Genomic DNA, 17,824 nt, shown 5'->3' with positions numbered 1-17,824 from the left:
AAACTTCAAAAAACTGTTTACAATTTTTTTCCCTTGATTTCACAAGTACTCAGTAGCCAGTGGTGGGTCACCCATCTCTAGTAATGTTCATTCAGATCCTCACTTGCTTCTTCTCCTCACTTGTTACTTCTCATTCACATAATGCCAGTTATTTACAGCCTTGGTCATAGAGGGTGAGGTAGTGGGTACTTTTGCAGCCATCCTTCAATTTGTATAGTGAGATCACAAGCTTTCTAACCAAAATTTGTATTTTGTCTATGTTTTCATCAAGGTGGATCCAACCGAAGAGAAAGGGGTGCTCCTCCACTCCCTCCCATCCCGAGGTGATCTTTACCTGCTCTTCTCCATCTGAGCCCAAGAGCTACTTCTGTTGTTACTATCCAAGGGCTGCAAACCCTCCTCCCCTTGTCTTCCCTTGGCCCCTTCATACTGGCAATAGGGAGGAAGGTAGGGTAACATGGGAATGTGTGGGGGGGGGGGGGTGGGGGGAGGGGGTGGGAATGCAGGAAAGAATGCACCTGGCTTTTTATGTTGTGTATATTCTCAAAGCTATTGCTTGCTTCAGCTACAGCCCGCCAGCGTTGGTTGCTTAGGGGTCAGTAGGCTTTTGTGGCAAGGTGGCAGAGATGAATTGTGTCCTAGCTCTCAACCAACCAAATTCAAACATTCACTGCTTATTTGCTACAGACTGTAATATTAAAGTCCCTGAGAGCTATTTGCTTCCATGCCCTTTTTGCATGCTTGGCTTTCTGTCCGATTGCATGCACCACAGACCATGGAAGCAAGTTGCTGCATCAGGGCTCATGTAACATTTTTCAGTTACAGGATGTCCAATCTTTGGCAGTCTGAGATAAGCTCTAGGATAGAGCTTTCCAATGGAAATACAATGTGAGCCACCTAAGCAGTTTTTTAATTTCTAGTAGCTACATTAAAAAAGGACAAGGGGAAATTAATTTTAATATATTTTATTTAACCCGAATACCCAAAATATTATCATTTCAACCTGCAATTGGTATAACAACTATTAAGGAGATATTTCACATTGTGTTTTGGTACTAAGTCTTCAAAATGCAGCTATATTTTACATTGAGAGTACATCTCCTTTCCGACTAGTCACATCCCAGGTGCTCAGCCACATGTGGCTGGCGGCTACCATATTGGACAGCACAGGCCCAGAAGACAGAGGATGGTACAAAACCTCTTATTTCAAAAACAGACAAACAAAGAAAATGCAAGATGAGCTTTAGCCATTCAAAAAGTAACTAAAAATGAGGTTAGGACCTAACTCCTTGTTTGGCAGACAGCTTGATCTTAGATTTTGCTCCCTTATTCCCCCTCTTGCCTTAACATCTGTTGCTTCACAATACCAAGGTCAGAAATTGATCTCACAGGGTGTACAGTCACGTGAAATAAAGCCATGGGAAAGAAACCGAAAGCCAGCTGGGGCTTTGGGGCTCAGAGCCAGCTGCCTTGAGCTCACCTATCAGTTGGATTCCTGCCTTGCACTTCATTTCCTCCTCTGTCTAGCTTGCACATCAGGGCAGGGAGGCTCGTAGGCTCCACAGTTGTGCGAGAAAGTTAGGAAAAGGTGGCAAATTGGAAATGTGGAGGAAGGAAGCAGGTTTGGGTTGATGGGCAAAACTCTAATCTAAATCTGATGTTGATGGGGTTGAGAGACATTGCTACTACAAATCCAAGAGAATTTGTCTTGACTCTGCCGGGGGAATCACTTGCCTTGGATCTATACAAATACAGCTCCATGGGAAGGACCATAGGGACGAGCCAGCCTTGCCCTTTTTTTGTATGATTTTTGTTTACAAAACTTTACTGGGACTTTTAAATCTATCTATAGATTTGGGGAGGGGGGGGAGTATTTCCATTTAGATGTTTTATATGGTTATGTTTAAAATTACCATTACTTATTTTTTAAAAGCACGTGGCCATATATATATATATATATATATATATATATATATATATATATACATACCTAAACTTTGTATCCTGGTTTCAGTGTATTCATGTATTCCTGGGAGATGCTAACGAGAAATCAATCCAAAGAAAAATTTGAAAGACACATTCCTATTTATAGAATAAATAATTGTTTCATTTATATAAAAGCAAAAGAACTTAGAGTTCTAATAAATGGGATATCTAATAAATTATGAAGTTGCCCATTTGAATATACTGTATTTTTGTAACTTTCCTTGCCAAAGTCTTGGGCTTAGAACATTAGAGAACTTGGTTTTTCTAACTCTCCTCTACCATTCATCTGTCTGTCATACAGTCATTTGGGGCCCTTTACCCAAAGAGAACTAAGAAATATAAAAGTGTAACAAACGTGGCAAAGTATTTTCGAAAAAACATTTTTTTTAGGTAATAGCATCATTTTATTTTGGATTCTTTGATCAGATATCAGTAGTTGATACAAATCCTTATGATAAAACCTTATGACCCACTTTAGAAAAGGCGGAATCTGGCCTTAATAGCAAATATGGCATAGAAAAGTCTGATCCAAAGGATTTTGGATCTGAATTTTATAAGGGGCAGTAAGAATGGCCAATTTCCTTGTATATCCCAACCTCATAGTGCCCTCCTAACGTCTGAAACAGAGCCACAGTACAGAGTTGCTCTTCATCCAGGACAGAGAAGTTTTAGCAGGTCTTTTTTTAAGTAAATGTTTCATTAATACATCTACACCCTTTCTTTGAAAGTTGGCGACCTAATTGCAGCCCAAACTGAATAATTTCTATGCTAAAATCTTCAACTATGGCAAATCACAAAAATGAATATTTTCTTCCCTGAAATCAGGGCTCACATTTGGTTTTTTTCCACAATATTTCCAGATAAATGTATTCAAGATGCAATACAGTATTTTAATATTCACATATCATTTTATATTGAAATGTATTACAGTATTAAAATTCAGTGTTCCATATTTATTTCACTATGCATTTTATTTAGTAGAAGCCGAGAGAAATGTTTAATCCAATGGTGCCTTACTTTGTGATTTGAAAGAAATAGACTTTTTATGTCTAAGTAGCAGATTATTTGCATATTTGTAAAAACTGTTAGGCTTTTATATTTTAACTTGTAATACCAATTTTGTTATTTTAGTAGCAGAAATGGGATGATTGTTAAAATGGCCAAAATTTTTTGGCATGAAATTAATTTTTCCCTGTTTATAGTCAGGGACAGTAAAGGAAAAAAAAAATGTTTTTCATACCACTGCATTATGTACACATGCACATTTTGGTATCGATGTCATTAGGACAGTTTAAATGGTGGGGTAGAGTCTACCCTAGACATCTGCGTCTTTGTAAGTTAGCCAGACAATAAATAAAAGCAGAATGATAAGAGTGTCAACCGGTGGTTTTTATTGAAGTATTGTCTATGTAAATACAAATGAAAAAGCAAGTGTCTGTTTTCTGTTTCATACTTTGGTAAAGAAAGACAAACTCAAAGAAAAGAAAAGGAGAAGGTAGTCGTGGAGGTTCCTGGTGTGTGTACCTCACATCTACTTTCTAATCCCTTGTTTGTTTTTCCTGAGAACCTGCATCATAGCCAAAGTCTGCTGTCTGTTTACTTGAAGCAGATGCTTTAAGATTCTAAGGTACAGATGGATGGTGGGACCAATGGGCCAGGAAACCACAAAGAATAGAATTGACACTGAGAAATACAGGAAAGGCCAGGGGGAACTTAGGGGGCCCGATAATTTTTTTAATTATCTGCTGCGCACATGTGTGTATGTATCTTAATGCAGTATAATGGTTAAGAGATTAGAAGACCTGCGTCCATCTCTTACTTGCAAGTTGCAAACTTTTCTAAGCCTCCACTTCCTTATCTACAAGGTAAGTAACTATCTTACAGGATTAATAAATGCATTAAATGAGATAATACACTCAGTACTTGGCCTGACTTATTCTGGCACTCAGTAACTGGTAGCCAGGTAGCCACTCTTGGTGAAACAACAAATATTTACATAATGATCCCAAATTTACTGGAGCCAAACTGCCCGAAAGGGAATTTCCTAGTGTACCTGTAGAGGAAGAGGCAATAGCAGGCAGACTATCCGTACCAGAAATGCAAAGCAACCTCCAGACAGAGGACACCTCACATGATGTCCCTTCGACCTCACAGGCCTGAAAAATGAAAATTCATGCTGCTTTGGTCATCAAGGAAATTATTAGATTCCATTTGGAAGTAAGACCTGGAAAGAACCTATATATAGGGCAGCCTCAGAATTTATGATCCACGAGTAGAACACTTTTTGAGAGTAGGAGGGAATACTGATAATTGCTGCTTTGGCACAACAGGTACAAATTGGGGCTGCCCTGGAAAACTGGGCTGTGTGGTCACTCCACTTGGAGGTCATCTAGTCCCACCCTCTGGTCTTACAGATGAGTATATAAGACCCCAAATCACATACTACTGATGCACAAGCAGCCTGGCCTGTCACCTCACCACCACACGCCTCCTTATTTTTTCTTAAGATATCATTTTTAAGTAATCTCCACCCCCAACCTGGGGCTCAAACTCACAACCCAGAGATCAAGAGTCACACGTTCCGCCAACTGAGCCAGCCAGGTGCCCCAACGCTCCCTTCATTATGATCCTCCCCACCTCTAGCGCAAGTCTCTGCTTCATGTGTCTTTCACATCTGCTGGAAAGAAAAGACCAAATGACAAGCTACAGGGTCAGAGAACAAGCCCAGGACATGCAAATTTGGATCTGGACCCTAGCTCTGCCACTTGTTCCCTGGAAGGCCAATGACAAGGTATTTAAGCCTTCTGAGTTCTAATTTCCTCAACTGCAAAATGTTTACAGTGCTTAAATATACAGAACATCAGGCAAAATAACTGGCATATGTCAGGCGCTCAATGAAAGTTAGTTCCATTCGATTTTCTAATCCCTTTGCTATCAAACTGAGGCCATATTCAGGAAGGCATTTTCAGTGCATTCAGAAGAGTCTGCTAAAGTTTGGGGCGCCTGGGTGGCTCAGTCAGTGGAGGGTCTGACTCTTGATTTTGGCTCAGGTCATGATCTCATATTTTGTGAAATCGAGCCCCACATGAGGCTCTGTGCTGACAGCTTGGAGCCTGCTTGGGATTCTCTCTCTTCCTCTCTCTCTGGACCCACTCTCTGTCTCAAAATAAACATTTTAAAAAAGAGTCTAATAAAATTTAATTGCAACACTCTTAGGATAAAAATTGCTTTCAAAACTGGCCTCATTTGTTAAAACTGGAATCATTCATTTGGTTCATTCAGCCATTCGGTACATTTTTATGTACCAGCCTCACCACAACCAAATAGTGTCCCCACTCTATCCGAGGAATGGTCTCAGAGTAGCAGTTACCCCTGCTCCCACCAGTCACAAGTGCCAAAGCAACAGAGAGTTTTCTATTAAGAAGAGAAAGTGAATACTTTATAATTTTCCTCCCTTAAGGGATTATTTGGTTTCTTTTCTCCTTTCATCTCAATGGGTGAATTAAATTTATTATTATTATTATTATTATTATTATTATTATTATTATTTTACAGAGGGAGAGAGAGCAGGATAGGGGGGACACAGAATCTTAAACAGGCTCCACACTCAGCAGGGAGCCTGAAGCAGGGCTCAATCCCACAATCCTGGGATCATGACCTGAGCCAAAATCAAGAGTCAGATGCTCAACTGACTGGGCCACCCAGGTGCCCCAAATTAAACTGGTTTAAAAATTTTTTTAAACTACAAGAAAACTGGAGGCGGGGGAGGGAAGGTTTTAGAAAAAGTTTTGATGGCCTATAAAAATGTCTTTTTACTTTTTGATTAATTTTTTTGAGAGAGAGAGGGTGCAAGTGAGTGAGGGGCAGAGAGAGGGAGGGAGAGAGGGAATCCCACAAGGGGCAGGGAGAGATGGAGAAGTAGGGCTCACCCGAAGTGGAGCAGGGGCTCACCTGATGTGGGATGCGGGACTCGAACTCACAGACCATGACATCATGACCGGAGCCAAAGTCAGATACTTAACTGACTGAGCCACCCGGGTGCCCTGCTTTTTTTTATTAATTCCTAAAGGCTTCCCCAGTTCCCTGACATTCCGATTAACTGAAGGCTTCCTGGACACATAATTTAGAGTGGCCCCTTTCTCTGCTGTCTTCCCCACAGCCTGGCTTCCCTGCACTCTGAGCACTTGGTCCTTCATGTCTGTCTCTGGAGCTATAGTTAGCTGCAGGATTCCCCCACTACCCGAAAGCAGAGCGCTCCTATGAAAACTTTCCTAAGCCAAAATGGCATAAAGCAAAGAAACAATTACCGTGAACTCACATGGAAGATTTTTTGAGCATTCTCAGACCCAGAAAAACAATCTCTCTTTGGCTTCTCTGGTCCCTTAGGACACATCTTGCTAACGGATGTGCAAGATAAATTGAGATAAAGCACAGATGCTCAGAGGCAAGGTTCAAAGCTACAGAGCTTGATGCTGAGATGCCCAGTGTGGTTTCCAGGGAAGGGGCTTGGCGGTGCCACCCTCACGGCTTGGGGCTTGCACTGCTTCTACAATGGCTTGCTGCAAAACAAACACTGAACGCTATTTTCACTTTTTGCCTTTTTCCTAAAAGCAAAAACTCTCTTTGGATTTTTTTCAGTTAGCAAAAAGGTACAATGTAGGTCTTCCATAAAAGTGAAGTGGCCTAATGCAACCTTTCAAAAAATCGGGGGATACCTGTACACATTTCTCTTACTGGTAAATGTTTGAAATGTCCCATCAACACTCTACCCCGAATTCCTTAGCATTACAGAGGCACATTTACAGGAAGCTAAGGAAGCTCCAGCTTTGGGACCTCCACTTGCAAGGATCCCTTCTAATAAGGAAGGACTCATTTTTACATCTAATGTTTTATTCATGATTTTATACTAATTTTCTTAATATAGCAGCCTAAATTGTCTAAAGCTCAGCCCCACAAAACCTGTCCTTGCCTTATTGCCCTTCCCAGCTTCTGATAGAGAAATCAACCAAAGTGCGTATCTTAAAAGCTTTCTTAAGCCACCAGCTTTCCATAACAGTGACAGGAGGGTCCCAGACAAATAGAAGACAGCAAAAGTGTGTGCTCCTTTGTACTCCCAGAGTGGTCAGTAGATATTTCTAAAATAATTCAATCATTGTACCGCTCACATTGCATTAGAGTCACTTAAAGGCCCCACAATGTGACCCATCTAGATAACATGTTTGACCTCTGAGGGGTCTGGGAAAGAAGTCTGGATGCTATTAGACATTGAGCTCAGATTTAGCTTAAATTTTGCCCAGGAAGATGCCTGCCAGAACAGCTGGTGTATCCATCATGGACTCAACATAAATGTGTTTTAGTCATGAGGAACTCCCACCCTTTTCCTGTTTTCTGTCTCCAAGCAGTTTAGTAAGTTAAAGGTCGACTGTCAAAATGCTATCTATTTAAGATAGGTACCTGAAGCAAATATCAGATAATTGGGAAACCCTAATGCCTTATGGTGCTATTGTATTACCAAAGATCCATTTTTACATGTATTCATTCAAATAAACAACACTGATTGAGTAGCTACAATTTATTAGGCATAGGGAATATGAAGATACATATTATACAATAGGAAGCACTAGTCCTAGAATCAAGGGTCTACATTCTAGATTTAACAAGAACAGCAGCCAGTAGGCACAAACCCACTCTACCACTGGTTCTAGAGACATGCTCCTCACCACCAACACAAGGCTGGTTGGCTGTGTGCATGAAAGGGAAATTCCCTCCCCCTTGGTGCTTCCTGCTTGGACTTACTCTTAGAGCAAAGGTATGGACAGGTCCCAGATGGGGCCACCATAGAAAAATGGAAAAATATATCTAACACAGAAGTGTAAACATAAGACCCATTGCCTAATTTACTTATCTAGATGAAAACATAAATATTGTTTTCATTTTCCATATAACCACCACCAGTTATTGATCATCTACTATGTACTACAAATTGTGCTAAGGTCTTTGCAAATATTATTACATATGTCATTGTTAGTCAATGTGACTTTACACGTGGAGAATTGAGGCCTGAATCGATTAGAAATTTGCCTCAAGCCACTTGCTGTGATTGGATCCAGAATTCAAACTCAAGGTTGAATAAATACATTTGAATGGGAAGTCATAATATTGTCAACTTTCCATATGCCAGTTTAAAAAAATTACTGACATTTCATAAAAGCAAGGACATTTTAATAAGCCAAACTCTTAGAATAAAAGATAGTAGGCTCAACTGAATAAACATAGGTTCGTAGGTACATTGCGTTTATTTTCCTCACTGGGCTATGCACTAGCTCTAGTCCCAGACCCACCATTTACCAGCTGGGGCACATTGCCTCTTGTTAAGTGACCTAATTTCTTTTGGTTCTTTGCTCCTTTACAGTTTAAGGAGTGGTCATAACTACCATTTTGACACTGTCAAAAGAACGTACCTGTATTTATCAGCTCATCTTATCAGACACTTGCTACCTTTTAAGGTGATCTCAGGGGAGCCACTAAAATTCAGACATCATTTTTCATTAAGCACAGATTTCTGAAAGTCCCAAACTGCAATGTGAATAGTTAATGTGCTCTTCAATGTATCTCCCTTGCTTTCTACTGTTCAATATTTGTGGAGTATTTCTTCCAATCCTATTATAAACTTTTTGTATTGAATTTATTTTTTACTCTCCTTGAACTTGGAAAAGTTTAAATTCCAAATCATAGAATTTGCTTTCCCATAATGGCCAGAAGTACACTTTGTGTTCTTTGCCTCAGTCATACAACCCAGCGCTCATTCACAGGGGAAATAAAGGTAAAGCAAAAGACAGTCATGTTCAAAAGAAGTCAAGTAAGTGGCTCCAGAATTTCAGAGTATTTTCACAAACAGTCCCTCATGTTTACCCAGAGCAGCCCTGTGGTGGAGAAGAGACTGATCTCCCATGCTACAAATGCAGGGCTGACACACTGAGGGAGGAAGGAAGTGACCTCAAGGTCTTATCCCTGGTGAGTGAAGGGGCCAAGACTACTTCAGTCACAGTCTTCAAACTGCATTTTTGCCATTGTTGTCTGCATTCATCTGACAAATAGTATTGAGCACCTTCTCAGTAATGAGAAGGCATGGGGTGAATCCAGTTGAAGACACAAAGGTCAGGACCACCTAAATTCCGTGTTTCAGGGAGCTTACAGTCAGTCCTTTGTGGACTGAGGCAAGTACACAAATAACTTTAGGACAAGGCAGAATACATGACCTATTCAAAAGCTTGAAGTAATGCATCACCAGGACCCAAAGAAGGTACAACTCTTGTGAATTGGTTGAGCCTTACTGCCCCACATTCAGGTGTGTTTTCCTCATCTTTTTTTCTTCTTAATGTTTGTTTATTTTTGAAAGACGGAGAGAGACAGAACTCCAGCAGGGGAGGGGCAGAGAGAGAGAGACAGACAGACAGACAGACAATCTGAAGCAGGCTCCAGGCTCCTAGCTGTCAGCACAGAGCCTGATGCGGGGCTCAAACTCATGAACAGTGAGATCATGACCTGAGCCGAAGTCGGATGCTTAACCGACTCAGCCACCCAGGCACCCCCCTCATCTTTCTGAGTAAGACTTCCAATGTTTCTCAAAATGAAAGTTGTGGACCACTTAAGCACTTAAGGAGTGCTTGTTAAATACAGGTTCCTGGGCTCCACCTCAGACCTACCGAAATAAAAATCTCTTGGAACCCAGGAAAATGTTTTTAATATGACCCACTTCACAAATTTGCATGTTATCCTTGCACAGGGAACATGACAATCTTCTCTGTATCACTCAAATTTCAGTACCTGTACCGCTGAACCAAGAATGAGAATTTATATTTTTAACAAGGTTCAAGGTCATTCTGATGCACATTCCAGATTCAGAATCTCTTTTCTAAGGTGCTACCCCTGAATTTGGGCCTTTGAAAGAATATATTCATATATATATATATATATATTATATATATTATATATATATATTATATATATATTATATATATATAATATATATATATATTATATATATATTATATATATTATAAATATATAATATTATATATTTAATATAATTAATATATTATATAAATATAATATATATATTATATATATAAATATATATAATATATATATATAATATATATAAATATATATATATTTAATATAATTAATATTAATAAATAATATTAATTTATATATATAATATTATTTATATATTATATATAAATATATAAATATATATATTTATAAAATTAAATCATGAGATGGCATCCACTTTTTGTCATACTAAATACTCCATTTAATACTACCCCCATGCATGCTGATTCATTACAATGCTATTTGTCTTAAAAATGCTTTTCTTAAAAAATCAGCTAGCTAGCTAGCTTATCTATTACCAAACCCAAAGAAAAAATTGTGTAACAAGAGCACTGCATAGTCCTGGCCAGGAAGCATCAACACTCTTTACTAAATGTATGTTCTAGTCTGTTTTCCTGAATTATGTACGCTTGCAATGTGTGGCCTTTCTCCATACTTTTTTCTGGTGAGTTCTGGTCAGTAATTTTGATCCAGAGTGCTATCAAAAGATGGTATCACAGATAGTGCCATAAAGAAATACAGAAGAGTGCATGTTGGATGTTACCATTTTTTAAGTAGCCCAAGGTGACTTTAAGTAAATGGTTGTAACAGAGAAAAGGAATCAGCAAGGATCTGGGTGATGGAAATCTTTTGACATTATAAAAGGTATTACAAACTTCTCTTCTACCAAGGAAGGATGGACTAACAATTCTGACTGGTAATGGGAAGACACTAGGGCTTGTGACCTCAGGAGATCTAAAGAGAAGACCAAGGCCACATAAGAGGAACCTCTGGACTCAAGGACTTGACTGAAACAGCCTGTTCAATTAAGCTCCCCTGGAACGCACACTCCTGGAGTTAAGGGGGGCTGCCTACACTGCGGCTGGGAATGCAGCCTCTAGCACTGCAGTGGTTCACTGCAGCCAATGGAAACTGTTACAACCTGCTAGAAGGGTGGTTTCAAACCTCAGAGAATCACCTGGAGGGCTTGTCGAGACAGGGCCCTGTGCCCCACTTCTGGAGATTCTGATTCAGCAAGTCTAGGAAGGGGCCTGAAAATTTGCATTTCTAACAGAGTTCTATGTTATGCTTGGTTGTACTGGTTTTTAGACCACACTTTTTAACTGGAACTGATCACTATTTATAATAACAGAATACTTTTTTTCTCTGCATTAAACTAATATGTACATATAGCATCAAACCTAAATACTGTGTCCATTGCTTGCATCGCACTTTAAGAAACTTAGCTAAGTAGAAAACCAGTTGGTATGGCACTGTTGTACCTGAGACATAATGGTGTCTTATGATTTCCCAATACTCTTTCTTTGGCCATTAATCATATCCATTACTCTTTTGTTGTTATTACTGTTGTTGCCTTGCCAACATTACCCGGGGGTGGGGGGTGGGGTAGAATCCAAATGTTAATAAGTGTTAATTATGGAGTTTTAAAAATCAAATCAAAACAGCAAAAATCATGAAAAAATAATTCATGAAAGCTGACAAGCCTTCACCCTTAATCATCATCTCAAGGTTAAATAATGATCAGAATTCTTTCAGTTGAAGTACTTATGTTGCATCTTGATGTTTGACTATCATATAAATATAACTGTGCTATTAGGCTCTATTTTTCATTGCAGATGAAATTGATGCATCTTTGTGTGATGTAGTCTGACATAGTAAAATTGTTACTCCCTAGGTAGGATATTCATAAAAATGTAATTATCGTAATCAGAACAGTCTTTAAGCTCATGAGAGGGGATTGCCAGATTCATGATTGGCAGTTTTCAATCATTTCACATATAATAAATAAACTTCTTAAAGCAGCCTTGGGAATCACTGATGTCGTACACAGGGAAACTATTCTGATCAAACAACAAAGGGTGTTGGGAGATGGTGACGGGAGTTCCAGTTGGCTTCCTCTGCCTGGCTTTGGCCAGGACTAGATGGGACTTTCAACAGATTTCATTCGGTTTACTCACCAACAGGTGTAATTAACAGTGCCATTTGCTGGGAAGAAAGAGGTCACAGGAAGACTACCGTTACTGAATAGAATGCATTTATTGTTTTCCTTCTAGAATTCATAACCTGCTGCACGAGTAGCCCAGGAGCTGCTGTGCATGCACCATGCTTTGGGGGGGTGGGGGGGGACTGTAGCAATGCCATCAGCGGGATTTGACCCTGGGTTAGTTGGGAGCTTCCAGTGTTCTTCATGTCCCCAATCCTGGTTTAGGCAATGTGCTTAATAAATGTAGAGACAGCACCAACAAGCCCATGTTGGTGGGCTAGAGAAATAAAAACCAACAAAAGAAGTCAACAGACAGTTCAATTTGAAGAAGAAAATCACCTATTCAAATTGGACAGTAACTTTGGTTTTGATTCCATCTCTTTTAGAATTACTTAGTGGGGACGAGTTCTTCCCCACTAAGGTTATGATTTTTCTCCTGCAGAAAAACCTCCATAATCCCATGACTTGTTTTGATTCATTTTTTGGTAATAAGAGGTCCTACAGCCATTTTAAATCTCCAACACATTCCCAATCAAGAAGTTAGAGATCCAGTCTTGCATAATAATCAACTCCTAGAATCCGATTTAAAGCTGACACTTTTCCCTTTACCCCTCTGGGGCCTTCTGCAGCCGAGCAGCCAGGGAAGGGGGCAAGGTCCATCTGTTCCTTTCCTCCACCTACTGTTTCCAACTGTCTGCGCCCATTTCACTAACCAGCATCTGTTCCTGGGTCAAAGCCGGCAGGGGGAAGAGAAGTAAGTGAGGGAAGAGGGACAAAAGCTCCTCGTTTGCTAGTGGCCTCTCAGGGTGGCTTCTCTGTTTAGTAGCTAGGCTATGAAACTGAAGGCTGCCTCTTCCCAGTAAGGGGTGCTCTCACGGTGCTTCAGAGCCCCACCTTCCCTCCCTCCCCAGGCCAGGCCCAGGACCTCCTCGTACCTGAAGCTCCTTCCTCAGCTGAAACCCTCTCCAGCTGTCTCAGGCTGCTCCCTGATGAAGCCTAAGAGCTCCTCTAGGTGGCCCTGTTGGGCAGGAGCTAAGTTTCCCCTTTCCTCACTCCTCTCTTCCTCTCCCTCCCCCTCCTCTTCCCCCTGGCCCACTGCCTCCCCCTGCTCTTCCTCTCCCCCGCCATCCTCCTCTCCTCCCTCCCCTTCCCCCCACTTCCCCCAGTGCTGGCCCACTCAGTCGCCAGCCTACTCCAAGCTGCGGGAGATGTATGTAAAGCTCTCTAAATGAAGACTTTTCAGTGAGAAAGCATCTTTGGGGCGAGAAAAACCCTCTTCACAAGTCTTCCCTCTCAATCCTCAACCCCCCTGATATTTTGCTATGGAGACTGGCTGTTCCCCACTTTTGTGGAGAGTCCTACACTAGCTGTTACACCCTGGGCTTTTCCTGGAGCCACTTACTGACATTATCTACTCACTGGGAAAGCTTAGCCTGGGCCCCCCCTTCTTCCTCTGGCACTGGTCCTACCCTCAGGTGTGTATCTGTTTGGCCTAGAAGGTCAGCCAAAACCTAGGGTTCGGTGAACAGCCACACTTGGTGCCACACTAAGCCCTACCCTCCAGTTTGGTGCCTTTTAGTAACAAAGGAAGTATTTTGGCCTCTATTTGCTACCTTGGGTTTTATTTCCCAGTCTGTTCAGAATCTGGGCGGGGTGCTATTAATTGAGGTGCTATTTATTGAGCCCCCTTTCTACCTTGAATGTAGGCCAAGGATTTGAGTCATGTTACCACTTTTTGGATAATCCCTCTGAAGATCTCTATCCTTTTATGGCTCCTCTCTTTTGCTTGTCATATTTTTTATCTTGATGTCTCCATGAGAACCTCTTATTTAATATCTTGAAATGTGTCATATGGGAAATAACTACCTAAAAGCTCTTAGAGTTTTTAGAGTTTTCTTAAGGACTAACTGATTATAACAACTATTTGAGGACATATATATATAACCCTGAAATGAAAATCTTTTAGATAAAACTTTAAAATACTTGAGAAGGAAAAATGGCTTTCAGGGAGATTCCAGTTTTTTCTTGGCTCTGCTGAAGACTAGCTATATGACCTTGGGAAAGTTGCTGCATCTCTCCAAACCTAATTTTTTCATGTATGAAACAAAGAATTTGGCCTAAAATTCTCTCAGGTTCTTTTCCCGCTCTTACCATGAATCTGTGATACCCTGAAAGGAAGTTGAGAGAACATTTCTGTTGCTAAGTATGGATGAAGGTTAACACACAGGCTCCCCTTGGTATTCACGAGGGCTCCCTTCCTCCACTCAAACACATTTACTGAGTGCGTACATCTTTTTTTTTTTTTAAGTTTATTTAATTTGAGAAAGAAAGAGAGAGAGCAAGCAGGGGAGGGGCAGAGAGAGAGGGAGAGAGAGAGAATCCCAAGCTGTCTCTGCACTGTCAGAGTAGAGCCCCATGCGGGGCTTGAACGCATGAACCTTGAGATCATGACCTGAGCCAAAATCAAGAGCCGGATACTTAAGCAGCTGAGCCATCAGGCGTCCTCTGAGTACATATATCTTTACACCAGGAGATACTTGGGTGCATAAGATTTCATCCTTGACTCAAGAAGCTTATGAATATGAAGGAGAAGCTAGACTGTTCATGAATATTGTTAAACAATACATGATGCTTTATTTACCCAAGAAACATTTCCTGAGCACCTACCATGGTAAGTACAAAACACTCTGGGATGGTGCTTGGAGTGCAGTGGGTGCAGTTTCCTCTCAGGGCACCATCTTTTCCTATGTGGGACATCCCTACATAGAAGCCATAATCAGGATGCGTTGAAAGCAGAGCTGTGGGCCATGTGACAGTCCACAGCCCCAAATCCACCCTCACCCCCTTGGTCCTGTGCTTCCAAAGACAAAAACAAAAGATATTTCTATTAGGAAAACGGTGGTGGTGCTTCTCTTCCCTCTCCCTTTCTCTCTCTTTTAAGACGTGATAATCAGTCAGGATTCACTCTGTTTACAGTTTGACTACTTCATAGAAAAATGTGTCTATAAAACACCTGGTAGTTGTAAAAAGGCTTGGGTAAGGCCCAGGGAGCCAGATAAATATATGTTATTTATTCAGCTGTCCCAAGCCATTACCAATCTCCTTACACCCAAGGGCTGTCTGTCCTCTCCTAAGTTTTATTTCTAATATTTTCAATACAAAGTCAGGTTTAAAAACAAAAACAATAATTAAAAAAAAAAAAAAAAAAAACACAGGAAAATCAAAGCCTTACCTCCCTGAAAAACTATCAAGTACAAACATTCTTCGTGGCATTTCAGGCATAGTCTGATACCCTGAACCAGAAAAGATGGTTGCAAATGCATTTATCCAGTGTAGCAAACATAGTCGATCTAAGTAAATGTTACTGGTCAATGCAGTTCAGCAAGTATCCCCTAAGCACCTGTGGTGGACCTGGCTCATGCTTTAAGTGCACAGAGGACACCAGAGATTCTGGCATGTTCTCCAAGCCACATGGTCAGAGTAAATGGTGAGCACACTGCCTGGCCCCCACCTGCAGACAGCCTCACAGTGGGCTTTGAAGTTGCTCTTTGCTGTTATCTAATCTCCAAAACTGAACCCTAATCCTGACTTCTTCCTTTCAGTGACTTTTCCAAGATAAGTTATGTTCACCTACTCAAATGCATCACCATGTGCATTTTTAAAATGTTTGTTTGTTTGTTTGTTTGTTTGTTTGTTTGTTTGGAGAGGAGAGGAGAAGAGAAAACCAGCAGGGGAGGAGCAGAGAAAGGGGGGCGGGGACAGAGGATCCAAACGGGATCCAAAGCAGGCTCCGCACTGACAGCAGAGAGCCTGATGTAGGGCTCAAACTCATGAACCACAAGATCATGCCCTGAGTGAGCCACCCAGGCACCCCTCACTGTGTGCATTTTTAAAGGCTTTAATCTTTATTTCATTCGCTCAAATTCTGATCAGGCAGCTTTCCACAGAGAGGTAGTCTCCTGCCCTACTAACTGTAATATAATTTTAGAATGGACTGAGTTGAAATCCCTTCTAGGCAGGATCCCTAAAGAGAGGATATTTCCATTGAAGATACATGTGGAATTTTGCTTTTTGGGCAAAGGAGAAGGGACAGCACCTGAAGAGGTATCCCAAACAATGAGACATGTGGGGAAAAGCTCCAGTGGAGAGAGAAGTTAGAAGGGGTTGTGCCATACTTAAAGTGATATTTTTCTAATCAGGATGGAGAGCCTGACACATGGTCTGAAAACAGAACAGATTATTTGAAATCTGGGATGTATGATCACCATCTTCACAGTAAATGAAGCCAGCAGCTGTTCAGAGTGAAAGTCATTAACAAGGAGTCTCTGTACACTGAGGGATCCAGAGGAGTGGATGGGAGGCCGACTGATGTCATCCATTTACAAGCCAGAGCTTCAACACACAAAACAAAGAGCCTTTGTTACCCAGGGTTTCCTGGAACCACTTGCTGTCATCACCTTGTCTGCAAAGACAGAGGTGTAATCTACTCACCAAAAAACAATGAAGCTTTGCTTCCAAACGACACAGTCTGGGAATGCAAAATACAAGAAGCAGGGGCAAGCACAGGACAGATTGTCAGCTGTCCTTTACTTGTTCAGTTCTTAAACTGATTTCAAATATCATACTATTGTTTTTAATTAAATCCTCATCACTCTGCTTTCTAATCTCGTGCATTCAATTTGAAACTTGGGAACTGTTTTGTTGCAAAGGAGGAGATTCAGAAATTCCAATTTTCCTACTTAATAAGAATGTTATGTTCAGCATAATGTAACAGGAGAAAAGCTTCCCTTTGTTGCCAACACTCAAAGTCAACGCTTAGTTACGTACTTGAGGAATAATCCTTGGAAAATATTTTAACTCCAATTGCTATCACCAGTATAGAAGTTTTTAGGCTTCCATCTCTACTTTTTAAGTTGTCACGCACTTTTTCAACTTATATCCTATCAACAGCTGATTTTACTTAAAATAAGACATCATAGTTTATTCTGACCATTCAATGTTTTGTGCTATCTGTATCATCATTTTAGTTCTCTTAGAATAGATAAGAAAGACTTTGACTTTATGGGAAACTCAAGGTCAAGGTGTATAGGTGTTTTTTTTTCCCCCTCTCTTTCTGCATCAGGGCTTTAAATAGTAAACAGAAACACAAAAAGAGATTTATTTGAATATAACTGGTGTATCAATTGTTTATAGCTAAAATCAACTAAAAGTGGATTAAATTTACAATCTCACATAATAAGAAATCCAGAGGTTGGCATTTGCTAGTGGTTGCCTATTTCAATGGCTCAATGCCTTGCTGAGGACTCTTCCCACATTTCCATCCCATCATCCAAGGTGCACTGGTATTAATCCTCAAATTTGGCTAACAGCTTACAGGAAGTACATGAAATGGAAGAACTTGTTAAATACCACCACAGGGAAGTAGTTGGCAAAATCCAGAAGAGATCAAGGAAATTTAAACCTGACTGGATATTTGATGATATTGAAGAATTTTTGTCAATATCTTTAGGAGTGATAAATGTATTATAGGTACATTTTTTTAAAAGAGTCCATATCTTTTAGAGACACACGCTGAAATATTTATAGCAGAAATGATATGATATCTGAGTTTACCTCAAATGCCTCAAAACAATCCAGTGGGAGTGGGGAGTGAGGATGGGGGAATGACAGGCTGTGAATACTAATAACTGGGAAGCTGGGTGATATGCACATGGGGCTCATTATACAGCTCTCTCTGTT

The 17,824-nt window shown here is 40.5% G+C and overlaps 1 protein-coding gene, 1 long non-coding RNA gene and 1 pseudogene across 16 annotated transcripts in view; 1 reads left to right on the top strand and 2 right to left on the bottom strand.

Moving 5' to 3' along the window:
• The window catches only part of WIPF1 (WAS/WASL interacting protein family member 1), a 123,011-nt gene extending 120,402 nt beyond the window's left edge, over positions 1-2,609 (top strand). For all 7 annotated transcript variants that reach the window (XM_042949178.1, XM_042949174.1, XM_042949176.1 and 4 more), the window contains one exon: positions 272-2,609. In XM_042949178.1, coding sequence (XP_042805112.1) covers positions 272-327 — 56 coding nt within the window. In that variant the 3' untranslated portion in view covers positions 328-2,609. The remainder of the gene's footprint in view (positions 1-271) is intronic.
• LOC122226267 overlaps positions 1-17,824 on the bottom strand; it is a 131,198-nt gene that overhangs the window by 76,197 nt on the left and 37,177 nt on the right. The gene's annotated exons all lie outside the window — the stretch shown is intronic.
• Positions 9,728-9,827, bottom strand: LOC122229009 (annotated as a pseudogene).

The sequence above is a fragment of the Panthera leo genome, chromosome C1, assembly GCF_018350215.1.
Source record: "Panthera leo isolate Ple1 chromosome C1, P.leo_Ple1_pat1.1, whole genome shotgun sequence".
In the NCBI taxonomy this organism is placed as follows: Eukaryota; Metazoa; Chordata; class Mammalia; order Carnivora; family Felidae; genus Panthera; species Panthera leo.
This window is presented reverse-complemented; position numbering and strand designations above follow the sequence as displayed.